Below are 17,185 nucleotides of genomic sequence, written 5' to 3'. Positions count from 1 at the left end.
ACTTCCAGGAAAAGAACTGAATTCCAAGTGGCTTATACAGTCAAGTCAGTAAGGATGGGGAAAATTCCTGCCTAAAGTCATAGCTATATGCCTGTTGGGTCACCGTGCTTAGCACCACCTGGAAAGAGGCAGGTACAACTTGCCTTCTTCCTGGTATGAGCCTCAAAAGACCAGTAAATACCACTTCCTTTGCTTTTCCTACACCAAAACATAGAAATAAGGAAATCCATACCCTAAGAACTAGTCTTGGCTTAGTGTTAAGAGCACAACCATGAGAATGAAGCTGTGTAGAATTGCATCCTGACTCTACTATTAATTGCAGCACAGCCTATTTAACATTTCTGGGCATTTTTTTCTTTCTTTTTTTTTTTTAAAGATTTTATTTATTCATTTGACAGTGAGGGAGAGAGAGCACAAGCAGGGGGAGCAGCTGGGACAGCAAGAAGCAAGGGCTTCTGCTAAGCTGGAAGCCCAATATGGGACTCGATCCCAGGACTCTGGGATCATGACCTGACCTGAGGGCCAGACACTTAACTGACTTGGCCACTCAGGTGCCCCTGAGCATCAGTTTTCTTATCAATGAAATAGGTATACTAAATAATACAACTGACTTGATAGAATTATTGTGAAGACAAATAAAACGCATAAGTGAACTGCTTAGAATAAATAGTGCCTAAAACAAAAAATACTCAATATCCATCAACCCATACTGTTCTAAGTATGCAAAGAACTTTTCCCTTCGCCTGTCATCTGTTAGTGGTCAGTAAGTTTCTGACAATTTTGGAAGAGATGTCTCCTGTCCATTGTAGTGTTTTGGTCTAGTAAATCTTTATCTGCCATGCCAAAGAGTCTAAAGATAATATGTAGACAATCACCAATCAGTAGCAGAACAGTATCCGTGTCTGAGATGTTTCATTTGCTGAAATAATCATGAAGCCTCATGTTTACACAGTTGATGAGGAATGCTATGAGGCTCTGCTGTCTTCTGGTGTGCGTCAAAGTTTCACTGAGAAATGTGACCCTATGCTTGTGAGCAATGGTGATCACCGTAAAGTTGGTCTAGAAAATCCTGTCCAGAATGTTTTATACAGTTGTACTGGTAGCTTTGAAATGATTGTTTTGATTTGAGAGTATGTGTTTTGGTTGTTTGGTTGACTGGTTAAATTTTCTTCTTCCTTTAATGTCAAAGAATTAACCTTGTGCTTTTACATTCACTAAGATCTATAAAATACATCTGTAAAAAAAAAAAAATACATCTGTAAAAATCTTTAAATGATGACTTTGACTGTCATAGAGTCAGATAATATAGAAATGGAAGCTTGGGATCCCTGGGTGGCGCAGCGGTTTGGCGCCTGCCTTTGGCCCAGGGCGCGATCCTGGAGACCCGGGATCGAATCCCACATCGGGCTCCCGGTGCATGGAGCCTGCTTCTCCCTCTGCCTGTGTCTCTGCCTCTCTCTCTCTCTCTCTATGTGACTATCATAAATAAATAAAATTAAAAAAAAAAAAAAAAAAGAAATGGAAGCTATTTTTATCTTGTAAAAATAATTAAATCCATTATCCTAAAATAGACAATTCCTATAGCTTAGATTCAAAATGTTTTCATAAAGTAATTATACCAGCCTAAATCTTATTTACTCTGTCCTCGTATATTTTTAATGAGATAAAATAGATTTTTCTATTAAGTGTCAATCATGCCTTACTCATCACAGAATCCAAGAGAAATCTATTCTCCAGATTGATAGAGCTGTTTTATATTGCTTATTTAAATATCACACATGTAAGTCATTTACCCAACTACTGATGGGCTCTCTAATAGCACAACCCGTTACTTGTCATATAATTTGTTAATTTTCCCTTATGGTCTACCTTAGTCTTGTACATAGCATATTTATTTATATTTTTCTTTCTAACCATTTGATCAAGCTATACATTTTGATGGGTGGTGCATTTACTTTGAGTTATATACTTTATTTCATTTTTAGTGTTTTCCAATCTGGTAAACTAGCCTGTATTAATTCCTAGTCTTTTTTTTTTTTTTTTAGATTTTACTTATTTATTCTTAAGAGACACACAAAGAGAGAGAGAGAGGGAGAGGCAGAGACACAGGCAGAGGGAGAAGCAGGCTCCATGCAGGGAGCCTGACGTGGGACTCGATCCCCTGTCTCCAGGATCAGGCCCTGGGCTGAAGGTGGCATTAAACCACTGAGCCACCCAGGCTGCCCTAATTCCTAGTCTTTATCTAGTTTATATATTTGCTTCCCAGACAGACATCCATTCCAGAAGTTAGCTTTTGGGGATGTGTATCCCTTTTTTCTCCCAACCAGTCCAAATCTCCATTTAAATCTCACCTCTAACTTTCATTGGAGAAACTCACGAAACTATGTTGACAGGGTCAACATTCAAAGGCAGATCCCTAAAAACAAAACAAAACAAAACAAAACAAAAAAAGGCAGATCCCTTACCTTACTCTCTGTTCTAATCCCATCCCATCTAATTTCCTCCAAATCTTTATTTAACAGTTTTTGCATTTCTCTCTTGGATCTTCAAATCTTCTCTGTTCCCTGGATCATGTATTGACCCCTCTGGAAATGTTGAGAATATCTAATAACTGATATTGAATGCTAATTCCTTTATTTACCTACCATGACCTAGAAAAATCACATTTGTGCCTCTAAGGCTCAGTATATCCATTAGTAAAAGTGGAGATAGGAACTATTACTTTATAATTTGTGAGAGTTAAATATCACCTATTATGTGTGAAGTAGTATATATGCAATCAGTTAAGAAACATAAATGTCTCTAATACAATTATCAGGACACAAAAGTCACTAAATTGGTGTTAATTTTTTCCATTTTATTCTTATGTCTATTTTATTCCTAATATATTCTTACATGCATGATGTCTGCAATATAGAAGTGACTGACAAATAAATGCATTGAATGAATGATTCCAATATTCTTAGAGCTGTTGTTTTTACTTATTTTTTTTATACTACATTTTTAAGAGAGTGGGTCACTTCCTCACAGTTTTCTCTAACCATTTATTCTTGAAAATGTTTCAATCTGATTTTCTCCTTCATTGCTTTATTTAAAAAAAAAGAATCTATCCAAAGATCCTGCTGAAATTTATCTAGTCCAGTGATTTTTCTGAGTCTTTATTTTCCTTTACCTTTTGCAATATTTGCACTATAGGTCGTCCTTTCTCTTGGCATTTGTTTTTTCCTCCTCAATGTCTATTTAAATGTTATCTCTTGTTTCTCACTCTGCATCTCTACCACATTTTCTAATTCACCTTCTGATCTCCTCTCTTTACAGAATAATTTGGATATTCCCCACAATGCTTTTTCTCAGTCCTCTTTGCCCTCCCCTTTTTGTATGTGAGAGCAAGAGAGAATAATCAATTTTCACAGTTGCAAGCACCCAGAAAACTATGCAGAAAACTCTAATCTGTGTTCTCCATCTGACTCCATCCCCAAACTCCCTGCCTATATTTATAACTCTGTGGTGGACACCCCTACCTGGAGGTCCTGTTGGCATCAGAAGCACAACATATCAGAAACTCCTAACTTTTCCTGTTTCTCATCTTGGCATTCTGCTTTCTTTTAATGGTGTTGCCTTGCTTTCTTCATCCACGTTTGCTAGCCAAGGGTCATTCTCTCCCTCTATACTCAGTCAATGGACAAGTTCTCATGTTTCTTCTTTACTAATGCCTCTGGCACCCATTCTTTTCTGTGCATCCTTCTTGCCAAGATTTTAGTTCAGTCCACAATTACATCATGCCTGGACTATTACAATAAAAATTAACTTTCTTCTCTGACTCTGGTTTCTAATCCCTCCAATCTGTATACCACACTGTACTGTATAATCTTGGAGTCCTCACTATGGCCCAGGCACTTTATGTTCTGAGGACTTGGGCCCTCTAGCTCCCACAAGGAGAACAGTTCAGTACAGGACATAATTTTGTAATCTTGTAATTATAGTACTCTGCTGACAAGTAGAGTTTAAGTACAGAATGGATGGAGAGGACGGCATATTTGTTGCTATCTGAAGAAATCAGTAGAAGCTTCAAGTAGTTAATGATTTTTAGAAAGACTGAGAAGTAGCTTGTCAACAAATAAGGGATGAAGGATCTTCTAGGCAAAGACAATAACAGGTACAAGGGCAAAGAGCTCTGCAGAAGCAGTGTCTGAGAAGCAAAGCTGTTGTGTCTGGTTGGTGTGGGTTAAGAATGGGCCTTGTAGACCAAATGAGAAAATCACACTTCTGTCTGCATCTAACGGGAGAAACAACTGAAGTGTTGAAGCTGAGCAATAACATGAATAGTCTACATTTTACGATGATTTATCTCTCAGTGTTGTAGGAAGTGATCTGGATGAAGTAAAGCCTGGGTCAGTGAATGAAAGAGCAATGGCAGTAATATGAACCAGCTTGGGCATTCAGGGGCTCAGCCTTAACAATGATACTCTTTTCCTCAAAATCTTTCAACTTCCAGTTTGTCCATGGCATAATGCCCAGTCTCCATATTCCAGTCACTCCATAAATGGCCCCAGCATCTTCCCTAGCTTTTTCTGCCCAAATCCTCAACATATAGCCAAACTTTCAGGCTCACTGGATTACTTTCTGCTCCTGGGAAAGGAATCTGTGTTTTCTCAAGCTTTATGGTTTTGTTCAAATTATTCTTTATCCTAAACCAAGGTTCTGCAAGCTGCAGTCTGCAGGCTAGATTCGGCCCAGTGCCTGCATTTGTAAATAAAGTCATTTTGGAATATAGCCATGCCCGTTCACATCCGTATTGTCTATGGCTGTTTTTGTACTGCAGTGGCAAGTTGAGTATTTCAGCGGAGCTCTTAATGATTTTCCAAAGCCATATTTACTAACACTGGCCTTTCCGGAGAAAATCTGCTGACTCCTAACTTGGAACACCTTTCTCCCTTTTCACTACTATTGTAAGATGGGTAGCCCCTTTAAAACTCAGCTTAAATTTAGCCTTCCTCAAGGATGGCTTTCTTTTAATCATTTCACTCACAAGCGGCCTCTTTGGCTTTTGGATACCTAGAGCAATGCTTCTGAATGGAACACTGAATGGTAATTCATAACACTTAAGTGTAACTGCCTGGTCTTGTGCTTAATTTTCTATCTCTCTTTCTTCCATTTCGGATGTAGTCTTGGAGACAGGATTTTTAGCTTCTAATTCATGTCTCTGTTAGTCCGCCTATCCATTTAACTAAGTAAGTAGATGGATTATAATATATTATAAATGCTAGATTATTAAATTACAACTACATATATGTATATGCTGTTACATGTGTAAACCTGGATTTTAATTCTTGTCATGTACCAATTCCAATTCCAAGTGCATATCATATGAAATTACATTTAATATTCAAAACCACCATGTGAAAGGAATGCATATGTGATTCACACAGGTGGAAAGAAAAGGCTTAGAAAGGTTTAGGCATTTTATGAATTCAAGTGTTATGAGTGAGGTAAAAATTCACACCCAAGTGAATGGTGTTTCAAAGTGCCATCTCTTAACTATTACTAAATTATCATAGTCTAGTAACATACAGCACAGGCTTTACTATCCTAGTAGATCTCAGAAAAAGGCAAACAAGGTTAAATCAAACTGGGATATTTTAGCTTTACAAGGGCAAAAATGATTGATTTAGATTGTAGAGAACAATGATGTCAATGTATGCCAATAATTTGTAACAGTACTTTCTTATTCTTGAATCAGCAAATAACTAACATATTTGTTGATTTGCATTGAACCAAATCAATGTAAACCAATTCTATATTGACACATCTTAAACAAGGAGAGTCCCCTTTGGCCTTAGCAAACAGTTACAGCATTTCTTATCTCAGTTCAGGCTGAGTTTTACCTTCTTTATATTGTAGTATAATGAAATAAGTGTGTGTTGAAGTCATAAAGATGGAAGTTCAAACCCTAGATTTAGGGGATCCCTGGGTGGCTCAGCGGTTTAGTGCCTGCCTTCGGCCCAGGGCATGATCCAGGAGTCCCAGGACCGAGTCCCACGTCGGGCTCCCTGCGGGGGGCCTGCTTCTCCCTCTGCCTGTGTCTGTGCCTCTCTCTCTCTCCGTGTCTTTCTGAATAAATAAATAAAATCTTAAAAAAAAAACCCTCTAGATTTACCATTTATAGATGGTATGCTTTGTTGTGCAACTACATTAGTCTCTCTTAGATTCAGATTCCTCATCTATAAAAAATCCAAAACACAACCCAAGAGTCAGATTGCTTTGAAGTTAAATGAGAGCATATAAAAAAAATGCCTTGTAGTGTGTTCAGTACATATTAAAAGCCCAGTAAGAGGGATGCCTGGGTGACTCAGTCGTTGAGCATCTGCCTTTGGCTCAGGGCGTGATCCCAGGGTTCCAGGATCAAGTCCCACATTGGGTTCCTTGCAGGGAGCCTACATCTCCTTCTGCCTATGTCTCTGCCTCTCTCTGTGTCTCATGAGTAAATAAATAAAATCTTAAAAAAAAAAAAAAGGAACACAGTAAGATACTACAAATCTTTAAAGACCATCATAGATGTTTAGATGTTAAAAAGATAGCACAAAACCCAATCTAATAGAGTTTATACCCCAAAAAAATTAATATGGACAAAAAAAAAAGCAGGAAAGATCAACATGAAAGGATGAGAACCAAACCAAGACTGAAGTGATAGAGGAAAGGCAAACCTGAGCATATTATTTTCATTGTTTATCCATTGTGTCCATTCTATGTTTGTCTGTGTGTGTATATTTTAATTTATAAGTATAAATTGTGCAATGCTGGTGTTTCACTGCTGTAATGAGACATTACAGAACACTTCATATTTAAAATTAACTTTTGATATACTTCAGAATCAGGTAAAGTCTAGAAAAAAAAATCGCATAGTAACATGATTTTATTCTTTAACGTTCAAGAATAATAAAGATGTTAATTACTTTTTTTTTATAAATTTATTTATTTATTTATGATAGTCACACAGAGAGAGAGAGAGAGGCAGAGACATAGGCAGAGGGAGAAGCAGGCTCCATGCACTGGGAGCCCGACATGGGATTCGATCCCGGGTCTCCAGGATCGCGCCCTGGGCCAAAGGCAGGCGCCAAACCGCTGCGCCACCCAGGGATCCCAAGATGTTAATTACTTTTAAACAATCATATGGTCCATCGCATGTATAATAGCATAAAATAAAGAATAAGAATTTATAGCACAAGATTTCATTATGAACCATTTCATTAAATCGGTACCAGAACTCACATCATTTGCCTTTCAACACATTGTTCTTCTTTATATACCATGGTCTTTTCATATACAAAAATCCAAATCTAAATTTGCATGCATCTTTCATCACTTTAATTTTATTTTTATTTGTGAATGATTGCAGGAATATTTAATTGACCCCTGATCTTTCCTGTTAAAAGGCTTTAAAAAAAAATTTGTGATGCTGTGAATTACTCTTTTTTCCCCATTAAATTATATGGTAATTTCTACATCCACTGATAGAAACAAGGTTTCCCAGAATAAAATCACACAATTCTCAGAATTCAGGTTCTTACAGAATTTATTGAATAGGTAAAACAATTTGATTATCTCATGAGTCCTGAATTTCTAACTTTAAGAGTTCAATTACAAATCACTGATATTTTTATTTTGATAAAGGGGCTAGATATTTGGTGTGTAAGGACAGCAATTATACTGTATAAAGAGTCACTGCTGGTCCAGGAGATGCTATTCTCATTTACTTCTGATCCTGACATGTGAGTGTACCAAAAAGTGTTAAAAATCTGAGTGATATAAAAAATCTGAGTGATATCAAGTGCTTTATAAATACTGAAGTCTTCTCTCAGCCAAAACTCCTGTCTACTTCTTTTATTCTATTTTGCTATTGTTTTATAGGGCTTATATTTTTAAAAAATATCAGCTCTCCAACAGTTGATTCTCTAAAAAAAGGTTGAAAATGCTGAAATGTTTGTTTTAAACTGTGAGCTTAATGGGAGGAATGCACACACCACTTTATGCAATATGGGGCTTTTTCTGCTGTCTATTAGATACTTTCAGTTGCTTTGTTTTCATGGGCACAAACCAAACTATCGAAACATGGAGTTAATTCCAACAAGGGGGGATCCCTGGGTGGCGCAGCGGTTTGGCGCCTGCCTTTGGCCCAGGGCGCGATCCTGGAGACCCGGGATCGAATCCCACGTCGGGCTCCCGGTGCATGGAGCCTGCTTCTCCCTCTGCCTGTGTCTCTGCCTCTCTCTCTCTGTGACTATCATAAAACATAAAATAAAAAAATAAATAAATAAATAAATAAATAAATAAAAATAATTCCAACAAGGGTATTTCTTTGTTCATATAAAGAGGAAACCTTTTAAAGACATCCATTCCCTTGCCACCCTCCAACCTTAAAAACAATGGACCTCAGCCAGTTTCTGAACCTTCAAGCTTAGCTACTTCTTTTCTAGTTGATCTTTGAGGAATACACAGATAGCTTTCCCCTTCATAAAGAAGAGAGAAGCTATTCTCAGTGGAAACTCCTGCTCATTAACCAATCTGGTTAGCATCAGAATATCCATGAAAATGTCATACCTCTCCTGACAACAAGAAAGAAAAGCATAGCCATATGAGGAATGACAAATGAGAGAATTAGTAAGTAGGAATGTCTTTGTATAAATAATCTGTTCTTTAGTTGTTCTGGGTAGTCGATGGATGTCAAATACGGTGTTATTTCTTTAAAAAATAAGAAGTTCAACTGATCTCTGGTTTACTATGGTACACAACAGAAAAATAATTTTTAGATTCATTTAACAGATGTTCATCTGTGATCCTGGCCACTAACCACAATATTAGAGCGAGGTTCTGATTTATGCTTTCAGGTTCACTTATTTATAACACAGTCATCTTCTGGGTATACTTTGGGGCCTTGTATGATCCAAGAAATCCATAGAACTTGTGAGGAACTGCTTGAGCTCATTGGATATTTCACAGTAAAGATTGTCAATGTGATGCCCTCATAAAATTTGAAATATTTATCCTCTAGACATATTCTTTAATTGTGTGATCATACTTCTAGCGATTTTGTTTTATATTTCTGTCTGTTTTTTTTTTTTTTTTATTTTAGTGAATAGATGCTACAACATGATAACCAGAAAAAATATCCCCATCTCTGTTCTCTTTAGTTATAGGATCATTGGTGGAAATTCTCAGTTCACCATCAACCCATCCACGGGACAAATCATCACAAGTGCATTGCTAGACAGGGAAACAAAAGAGAATTATACTTTAGTTGTGGTTTCCAGTGATGCCGGATCCCCAGAGCCTCTTTCCAGTTCCACGAGTGTGCTCGTCACTGTGACTGATGTCAATGACAATCCACCAAGATTTCAACATCACCCATATGTCACTCACATCCCGTCTCCTACTCCTCCAGGTAATCAAGCCAACTCTGAGGTCTCATGGATAAATGCAACTATACATTGGGCATTTTCTATAAGTATATTTCTGTTACTTTTATGTGAACATTTCTGATCTAGCTTAGATTTGCAAATCCTCTAAAGTTCAACTTGTTTTGACTAATGAAATTGCAGGAACGTTGAATCTCATAAATTAATTCTTTTATCCTAGAACAATTGTGCTTAAGATTTTATAATTGCCACATCTTTCCTCATACTACTTCTTAATACTACTTTAATATTTTCAAACGATTAAAATAGTCACTTCCGAGTCAAGAAGGGTTCTGCCCGGAGACATAATTTGTTTGTAAATTCCCTGAGAGGAGGGACATTGTTTCTTTGTTCTTTTTCTTTTCTTTTTCTTTTTTTTTTTAAGATTTTATTTATTTATTCATGAGAGACACTGCTTTATTTATTCACTGCTGAGCCACTCAGGCATCCTTGCATTTCTCTTTCTTCATTTCAATTTAGATTGGTTTCATTTGCTTGTTTGTAAAGAAAGACAACCTCCCTTAGAACTGCACAAATAGGACAGCCCCGGTGGCTCAGCAGTTTAGCGCCACCTTCAGCCCAGGTATGATCCTGGAGACCTGGGATCGAGTCCCATGTCGGGCTCCCCGCATGGAGCCTGCTTCTCCCTCTGCCTGTGTCTCTGCCTCCCCCTCTCTCTCTCATGAATAAATAAAATCTTAAAAAAAAAAAAAAAAGAACGGCACAAATAATCTGCCATTTGTAATCTTTGAGATGCATTTCAAACTAGAAAATGTACAAATATAGGCCAAATTATTTTGATTTGCCTTGCTCTAAAATGTTTTTAATTAGAAGAAAAAGTATATGGATCCAGGATTTCTCCCCTCAGTGATCTTTGATCTTATATTCACTTGAGAATGTCAAATTAATACCAAAGTATAAAATGCATAAATTTTTGTGCCAACTTTTTATCAAAAGGAAATGTCAATATCAAACTCATAAATCTTTGATGAAGGCCTTTAGCTGAAATGATGCTGACAGACATGATCCTAATTACATCCAATGTGTGGTGATGCAATATAGCATCCCCTATAAAAAGTGAGTATGTAATGCTTATGCATCTTTTCCTCATTAGACTTATTATAATTGATCAGGATCACTGGCCTTAATAAAAGACTTTTCACTTTTGTCACAAACTTTACTGCAGGGGTATGTGTGCAGGTTTGGAAAAAGTTTCTGAACCACTATATCAAAAACATGTCCTTATGGCAGTTTTTCTGCATATTCCTGGTACAATCTGTTCCATTGGCATTCATCCCAAGCACTAACTTTTGGAATCCAAATTGAGTCCATTCTTCCTCAGTTCTTATTTCATACTACTTTATAATTGCTCTAATTGATTTATCTAATTGTATATTATCTCCTTGTGATAATAGCTCACAAATGTTGCTAAGAAACAATGGATATAAAGAATCAAAATAATATTTTAAAACATATTAAAAATTTTGTTGACATGATTACCTGTGTGGCAATTCAACAAGGTTTTAAGACAATATAGAGCAATTATCTTTTTTTCATTGGTTAGAGACAGAGCTTTTAGCAGAGCTCATGTAGTATCATATTTGTTGGAAGTTGTGTTATGTACAGATTTTCCTCCTAGGAACTATAATTCTGAATGATTAGCTATTGCTCTTCCCCGTGCTTCTCTCAAAGGCATACTGAAAAATATTAAATCCAGTAGACCATATGGGTTTTAGTTAGAAAATGGCAGGTCAGTCCCTGAAGACTACCTTTAAGTAGATCTGACTTGGGAATTTCAGAGATAATATAGGAATTACTATTCTCCCCCAGTAATCATGAGAAAGTAAAGTTATATTAGGGAGCAACATAATATTTTGTATACATTAATCTACTAGCAAATATTTTATTTGGGTTTCATGTGATTATAACTGCACACTCCCTCTTTTATAGGTTCCTTCGTCTTTGCAGTTACAGTCACCGATGCTGATATTGGACCCAATTCTGAACTACATTACTCTCTCTCGGGTAGAAACTCTGAAAAATTTCACATTGACCCACTGAGAGGAGCTATTATGGCAGCTGGACCACTAAATGGGGCTTCGGAAGTGACATTTTCTGTACATGTAAAAGATGGTGGCTCATTTCCAAAGACAGATTCTACGACAGTGACTGTTAGATTTGTGAATAAGGCAGATTTCCCTAAAGTCAGAGCCAAAGAACAGACTTTCATGTTTCCTGAAAACCAGCCAGTCGGCACTCTTGTCACCACCATTACAGGGTCCTCCTTGAGAGGAGAACCTTTGTCCTATTATATTGCAAGTGGGAACCTTGGCAGTACATTCCAAATCGATCAATTAACAGGGCAAGTGTCCATTAGTCAACCTCTGGATTTTGAAAAGATACAAAAATATGTCATATGGATAGAGGCCAGGGATGGAGGTTTCCCTCCTTTATCCTCTTATGAGAAACTTGATCTAACAGTCCTAGATGTCAATGATAATTCCCCTGTTTTTAGGGAAGATCCATTTGTGTCTGAAATATTGGAAAACCTTTCTCCTCGCAAAATACTTACTGTTTCAGCAATGGATAAGGACAGTGGACCCAATGGACAGTTAGATTATGAAATTGTTAATGGCAACAAAGAACATAGTTTCACTATTAATCATGCCACAGGTGAAATTAGAAGCATTCGGCCGTTAGACAGGGAAAAAGTATCACAGTATGTGCTTACCATAAAGTCCTCAGACAAAGGCTCTCCTTCTCAGAGTACCTCAGTAAAAGTTATCATTAACATCTTGGATGAAAATGATAATGCCCCTAGGTTTTCTCAAATATTCAGTGCCTACGTTCCTGAAAATTCCCCTTTAGGATACACAGTTACACGTGTCACAACTTCCGATGAAGACATTGATATAAATGCAATTAGTAGATATTCCATAATGGATACAAGTCTTCCATTTACAATTAATCCCAGCACAGGGGATATTGTAATTAGTAGACCTTTAAACAGAGAAGATACGGACCGCTACAGAATCCGAGTTTCTGCACATGATTCTGGGTGGACCGTAAGTACAGACGTCACAATATTTGTGACGGATGTCAATGACAATGCTCCAAGATTTAGCAGACCCTCCTATTATTTAGATTGCCCTGAACTTACTGAAATTGGCTCCAAAGTGACTCAGGTATCTGCAACAGATCCTGATGAGGGATCAAATGGACAAGTGTTTTATTTTATAAAATCTCAGTCAGAGTATTTCAGGATTAATGCCACCACAGGAGAGATTTTCAATAAACAGGTCTTAAAATACCAGAATGTCAGTGGCTTCAGTAATGTGAACATCAACAGACATAGTTTTATAGTGACATCTTCAGATCGAGGTAATCCTTCATTACTAAGTGAGACAACAGTTACCATCAACACGGTGGACAGTAATGACAATGCGCCACAATTTCTTAAAACTAAATATTTCACTCCAGTCACCAAAAATGTTAAAGTTGGTACTAAGTTAATTAAAGTCACTGCAGTAGATGATAGAGATTTTGGACTGAATTCTGAAGTGGAATATTTAATTTCTAATGAAAATCATTTCGGAAAATTTAAGTTGGACAATGGTACAGGGTGGATTTCAGTAGCATCTTCCCTGATATCTGACTTAAATCAAAACTTTTTGATCACTGTCACTGCAAGAGATAAAGGAAACCCTCCACTATCATCCCAAGCAACTGTTCAAATAATTGTCACCGAGGAAAACTACCATACACCTGAATTCTCTCAAAGTCACATGAGTGCAACCATCCCCGAAAGCCACAGTATCGGGGCCATTGTCAGAACTGTTTCTGCAAGAGACAGAGATGCAGCTATGAATGGCTTAATTAGATACAGTATTTCTTCAGGAAATGAAGAAGGCATTTTTGCAATCAATTCCTCCACAGGTATATTAACACTAGCCAAAGCTCTTGATTATGAATTATGCCAGAAACATGAAATGACTATTAGTGCAACAGATGGAGGATGGGTTGCAAGAACAGGTTACTGCAGTGTGACTGTAAATGTGATTGATGTGAATGACAATTCTCCAGTATTCTTCCCTGATGAATATTTCCCTACTGTTTTGGAAAATGCCCCAAGTGGAACAACTGTCATCCACCTAAATGCAACAGATGCTGACTCTGGAACCAATGCTGTGATTGCGTACACCGTACAGTCATCTGACAGTGACCTCTTTGTCATTGACCCGAACACAGGAGTCATTACCACTCAAGGGTTCTTGGATTTTGAAACCAAGCAGAGCTACCATCTTACTGTGAAAGCTTTCAATGTCCCTGATGAAGAAAGGTGCAGTTTTGCCACTATTAATATACAATTAAAAGGGACAAATGAATATGTGCCTCGCTTTGTTTCCAAACTCTACTATTTTGAAATCTCAGAAGCAGCTCCCAAAGGTACTATTGTTGGAGAAGTATTTGCCAGTGACCGTGATTTGGGCGCTGACGGGGAGGTACACTATTTGATTTTTGGTAACAGTAGGAAGAAGGGTTTCCAGATCAATAAGAAGACTGGCCAAATTTATGTTTCTGGACTTCTTGATAGGGAGAAAGAAGAAAGGGTATCTTTGAAGGTATTGGCCAAGAATTTTGGCAGCATTAGGGGTGCAGATATCGATGAGGTCACCGTAAATGTCACTGTGCTTGATGCCAATGACCCACCCATTTTTAGTCTAAACATCTACAGTGTTCAGATCAGTGAAGGGGTCCCAACTGGAACTCATGTGACATTTGTCAGTGCCTTTGACTCAGACTCTGTCCCCAGCTGGAGCAGGTTTTCTTATTTCATTGGATCAGGGAATGAAAATGGTGCCTTTTCCATTAATCCACAGACAGGACAGATCACTGTCACTGCAGAATTGGATAGAGAAACCCTCCCTATCTACAATCTCACAGTTTTGGCTGTTGATTCAGGGACCCCCTCAGCTACAGGGAGTGCCTCCCTGTTAGTTACCCTAGAAGATATAAATGATAATGGACCCATGCTGACCGTCAGCGAAGGTGAAGTTATGGAAAACAAACGCCCAGGAACTCTGGTGATGACCCTTCAGTCCACCGATCCCGATCTCCCTCCAAATCAAGGCCCGTTTACCTATTACTTGCTGAGCACAGGTCCCGCCACTAATTATTTTAGTCTGAACACTGCAGGAGTTCTGAGCACAACCAGAGAGATTGACAGAGAACAGATTGCAGACTTCTATCTGTCTGTGATCACTAGGGATTCTGGTGTTCCTCAAATGTCTTCCACAGGAACTGTGCATATCACAGTTATAGACCAAAATGATAATCCTTCACAGTCTCGGACTGTGGAGATATTTGTTAATTATTATGGCAATTTGTTTCCTGGTGGGATTTTAGGTTCTGTGAAGCCACAGGATCCGGATGTGTTAGACACCTTCCACTGCTCCCTTACTTCGGGAGTCACCAGCCTGTTCAGTATTCCAAGGGGTACTTGTGATCTAAATTCACAGCCGCGATCAACAGATGGCACATTTGATCTCACTGTCCTTAGCAATGATGGAGTTCACAGCACAGTCACGAGCAATATCCGAGTTTTCTTTGCTGGATTTTCTAATGCTACAGTGGATAACAGCATCCTACTGCGTCTCAGTGTTCCAACAGTAAAGGACTTTTTGACTAACCACTACCTTCATTTTCTACGCATTGCCAGCTCCCAGCTGACAGGCCTAGGGACTGCTGTGCAACTTTATGGTGCATATGAAGAGAACAATAAAACATTTCTTTTAGCAGCTGTGAAGCGAAACAATAATCAATATGTGAATCCCAGTGGTGTAGCCACCTTTTTTGAAAGCATCAAAGAGATCCTTCTCCGGCAGAGCGGAGTAAAGGTAGAATCCGTGGATCATGACTCATGTATTCATGGCCCATGTCAGAATGGAGGGAGCTGTATAAGGAGATTGGCTGTGAGCTCTGTATTAAAGAGCCACGAGAGTCTTCCCGTCATCACTGTGGCAAATGAACCTCTGCAGCCTTTCTTATGCAAGTGCCTGCCAGGTTATGCTGGTAGCTGGTGTGAAATAGATATAGATGAATGCCTTCCATCCCCTTGCCACAATGGTGGGACCTGTCACAATTTAGTAGGAGGATTTTCCTGCAGCTGTCCAGATGGCTTCACTGGCAGGGCCTGTGAGAGAGATATCAATGAGTGCCTGCCCGGTCCATGCAAGAACGGTGCTGTCTGCCAAAATGTTCCAGGAAGCTTCAACTGTGTTTGCAAAACTGGATACACAGGTAGGACAATGTTTGGCTCTTTCCCTAAGATTTGAGTCATGTCAAGTATAATAGAGAGCAGTGAATTTTGTCATTTTAAAGTGATTTTCCCAAAAAATGGGCATAATCATGGTAAACGCTTTAAACACTTACTGTTGGCCAACGCTGTTCTAAGCACTTTATCCTTATTTATTTTATTTACTTCTCACAAGAAATCTATGAGGTTGGGATAATTATTTTTCAGTTTGAACAAATAAGGAAAGTTGAAGTAGAGAGAAGGTAAGTTTTCTAAGGTGACCCAGATTTCAGAGACAGGTAGTAAGCCTACATGGTTATTTCCAGACTTTGAGGTCTTAGTCAAACTCCTAATGGTCTTATTTAAGAATGAGGAGAATACAATATCTTCAAATAAGAGTGTTCTAAAGTTTAAAGGACATAATATATTTAAATCATAAGACCCGGACCATTTTGTGTCCTAAATAACTATTAACAATTATTGCTGTTTGACTCTTCTATCATCACCATGTTTTAAAATCACTTCCATCATTATTATTGAAGTTTGATCCACACTGTCTTGAAAAATGAGCAAAAGTGGTGGGGTTTTTTTGTTTTTGTTTTAATTAGTTTTCTTGAACTTTTTTTTTTTTTTAAAGATTTTATTTATTTATTTATGAGAGACACAGAATGAGAGAGAGAGAGGCAGAGACACAGGCAGAGGGAGAAGCAGGCTCCATGCAGGGAGCCTGATGTGGGACTCCATCCCGGATCTCCAGGATCAGGCCCTGGGCTGAAGGCGGCGCTAAACCGCTAAGCCACCGGGGCTGCCCAAAAGCAGTGTTTTAAGATTTAAGTTAAAATGCCTTGTTATGTCTATCAGGTAGAAAGCATAATAGCTGACCTCTCTCGTAAGCCACAACAAAATGGAAGCATAATTACCTTGACATTTTAGAAGCATGATAAAACATAGAGCAGCAAATATGTTTTGCTTGTCTTTGACATCTTAGTAAGATATGATGTATGAATTACGTATATCTCCTTCAGTGTCTCTATCTATCTATCTATCTATCTATCTATCTATCTATCTATCCATCTATCTAATATCTATCCTATTAGCTGATTGTTGGTGCACCTTCAAATGTGTATAAATATTATGTTTTTTTTAAAGAATTATTTATTTATTTATGATAGACATAGAGTGAGAGAGAGAGAGAGAGAGAGAGAGGCAGAGTGTGTCACAGACAGAGGGAGAAGCAGGTTCCATGCCGGGAGCCCGATGTGGGACTCGATCCCGGGACTCCAGGATCGCTCCCTGGGCCAAAGGCAGGCGCTAAACCGCTGAGCCACCCAGGGATCCCCAAATATTATGTTGTTAATAAATTTGAGGAGAGAAAAAGTCTTTCCTGTAATTTGCACACTATACAGTGTTAGGTCATATGTATTACATTGGATAGCTT

The 17,185-nt window shown here is 38.2% G+C and overlaps 1 protein-coding gene across 1 annotated transcript in view; it reads left to right on the top strand.

Moving 5' to 3' along the window:
• Window positions 1-17,185, top strand: part of FAT4 (FAT atypical cadherin 4) — a 174,415-nt gene that overhangs the window by 121,192 nt on the left and 36,038 nt on the right. Inside the window, exons 8-9 of the mRNA XM_038564709.1 lie at window positions 9,189-9,439; window positions 11,403-15,752. Of these exons, the coding sequence (XP_038420637.1) occupies window positions 9,189-9,439; window positions 11,403-15,752 (4,601 nt within the window). The remainder of the gene's footprint in view (window positions 1-9,188; window positions 9,440-11,402; window positions 15,753-17,185) is intronic.

Source organism: Canis lupus, chromosome 19, assembly GCF_011100685.1.
Source record: "Canis lupus familiaris isolate Mischka breed German Shepherd chromosome 19, alternate assembly UU_Cfam_GSD_1.0, whole genome shotgun sequence".
Lineage (NCBI taxonomy): Eukaryota > Metazoa > Chordata > Mammalia > Carnivora > Canidae > Canis > Canis lupus.
The sequence above is the reverse complement of the archived record's forward strand: the minus strand, read 5'-3'. Positions and strand labels throughout refer to the sequence as shown.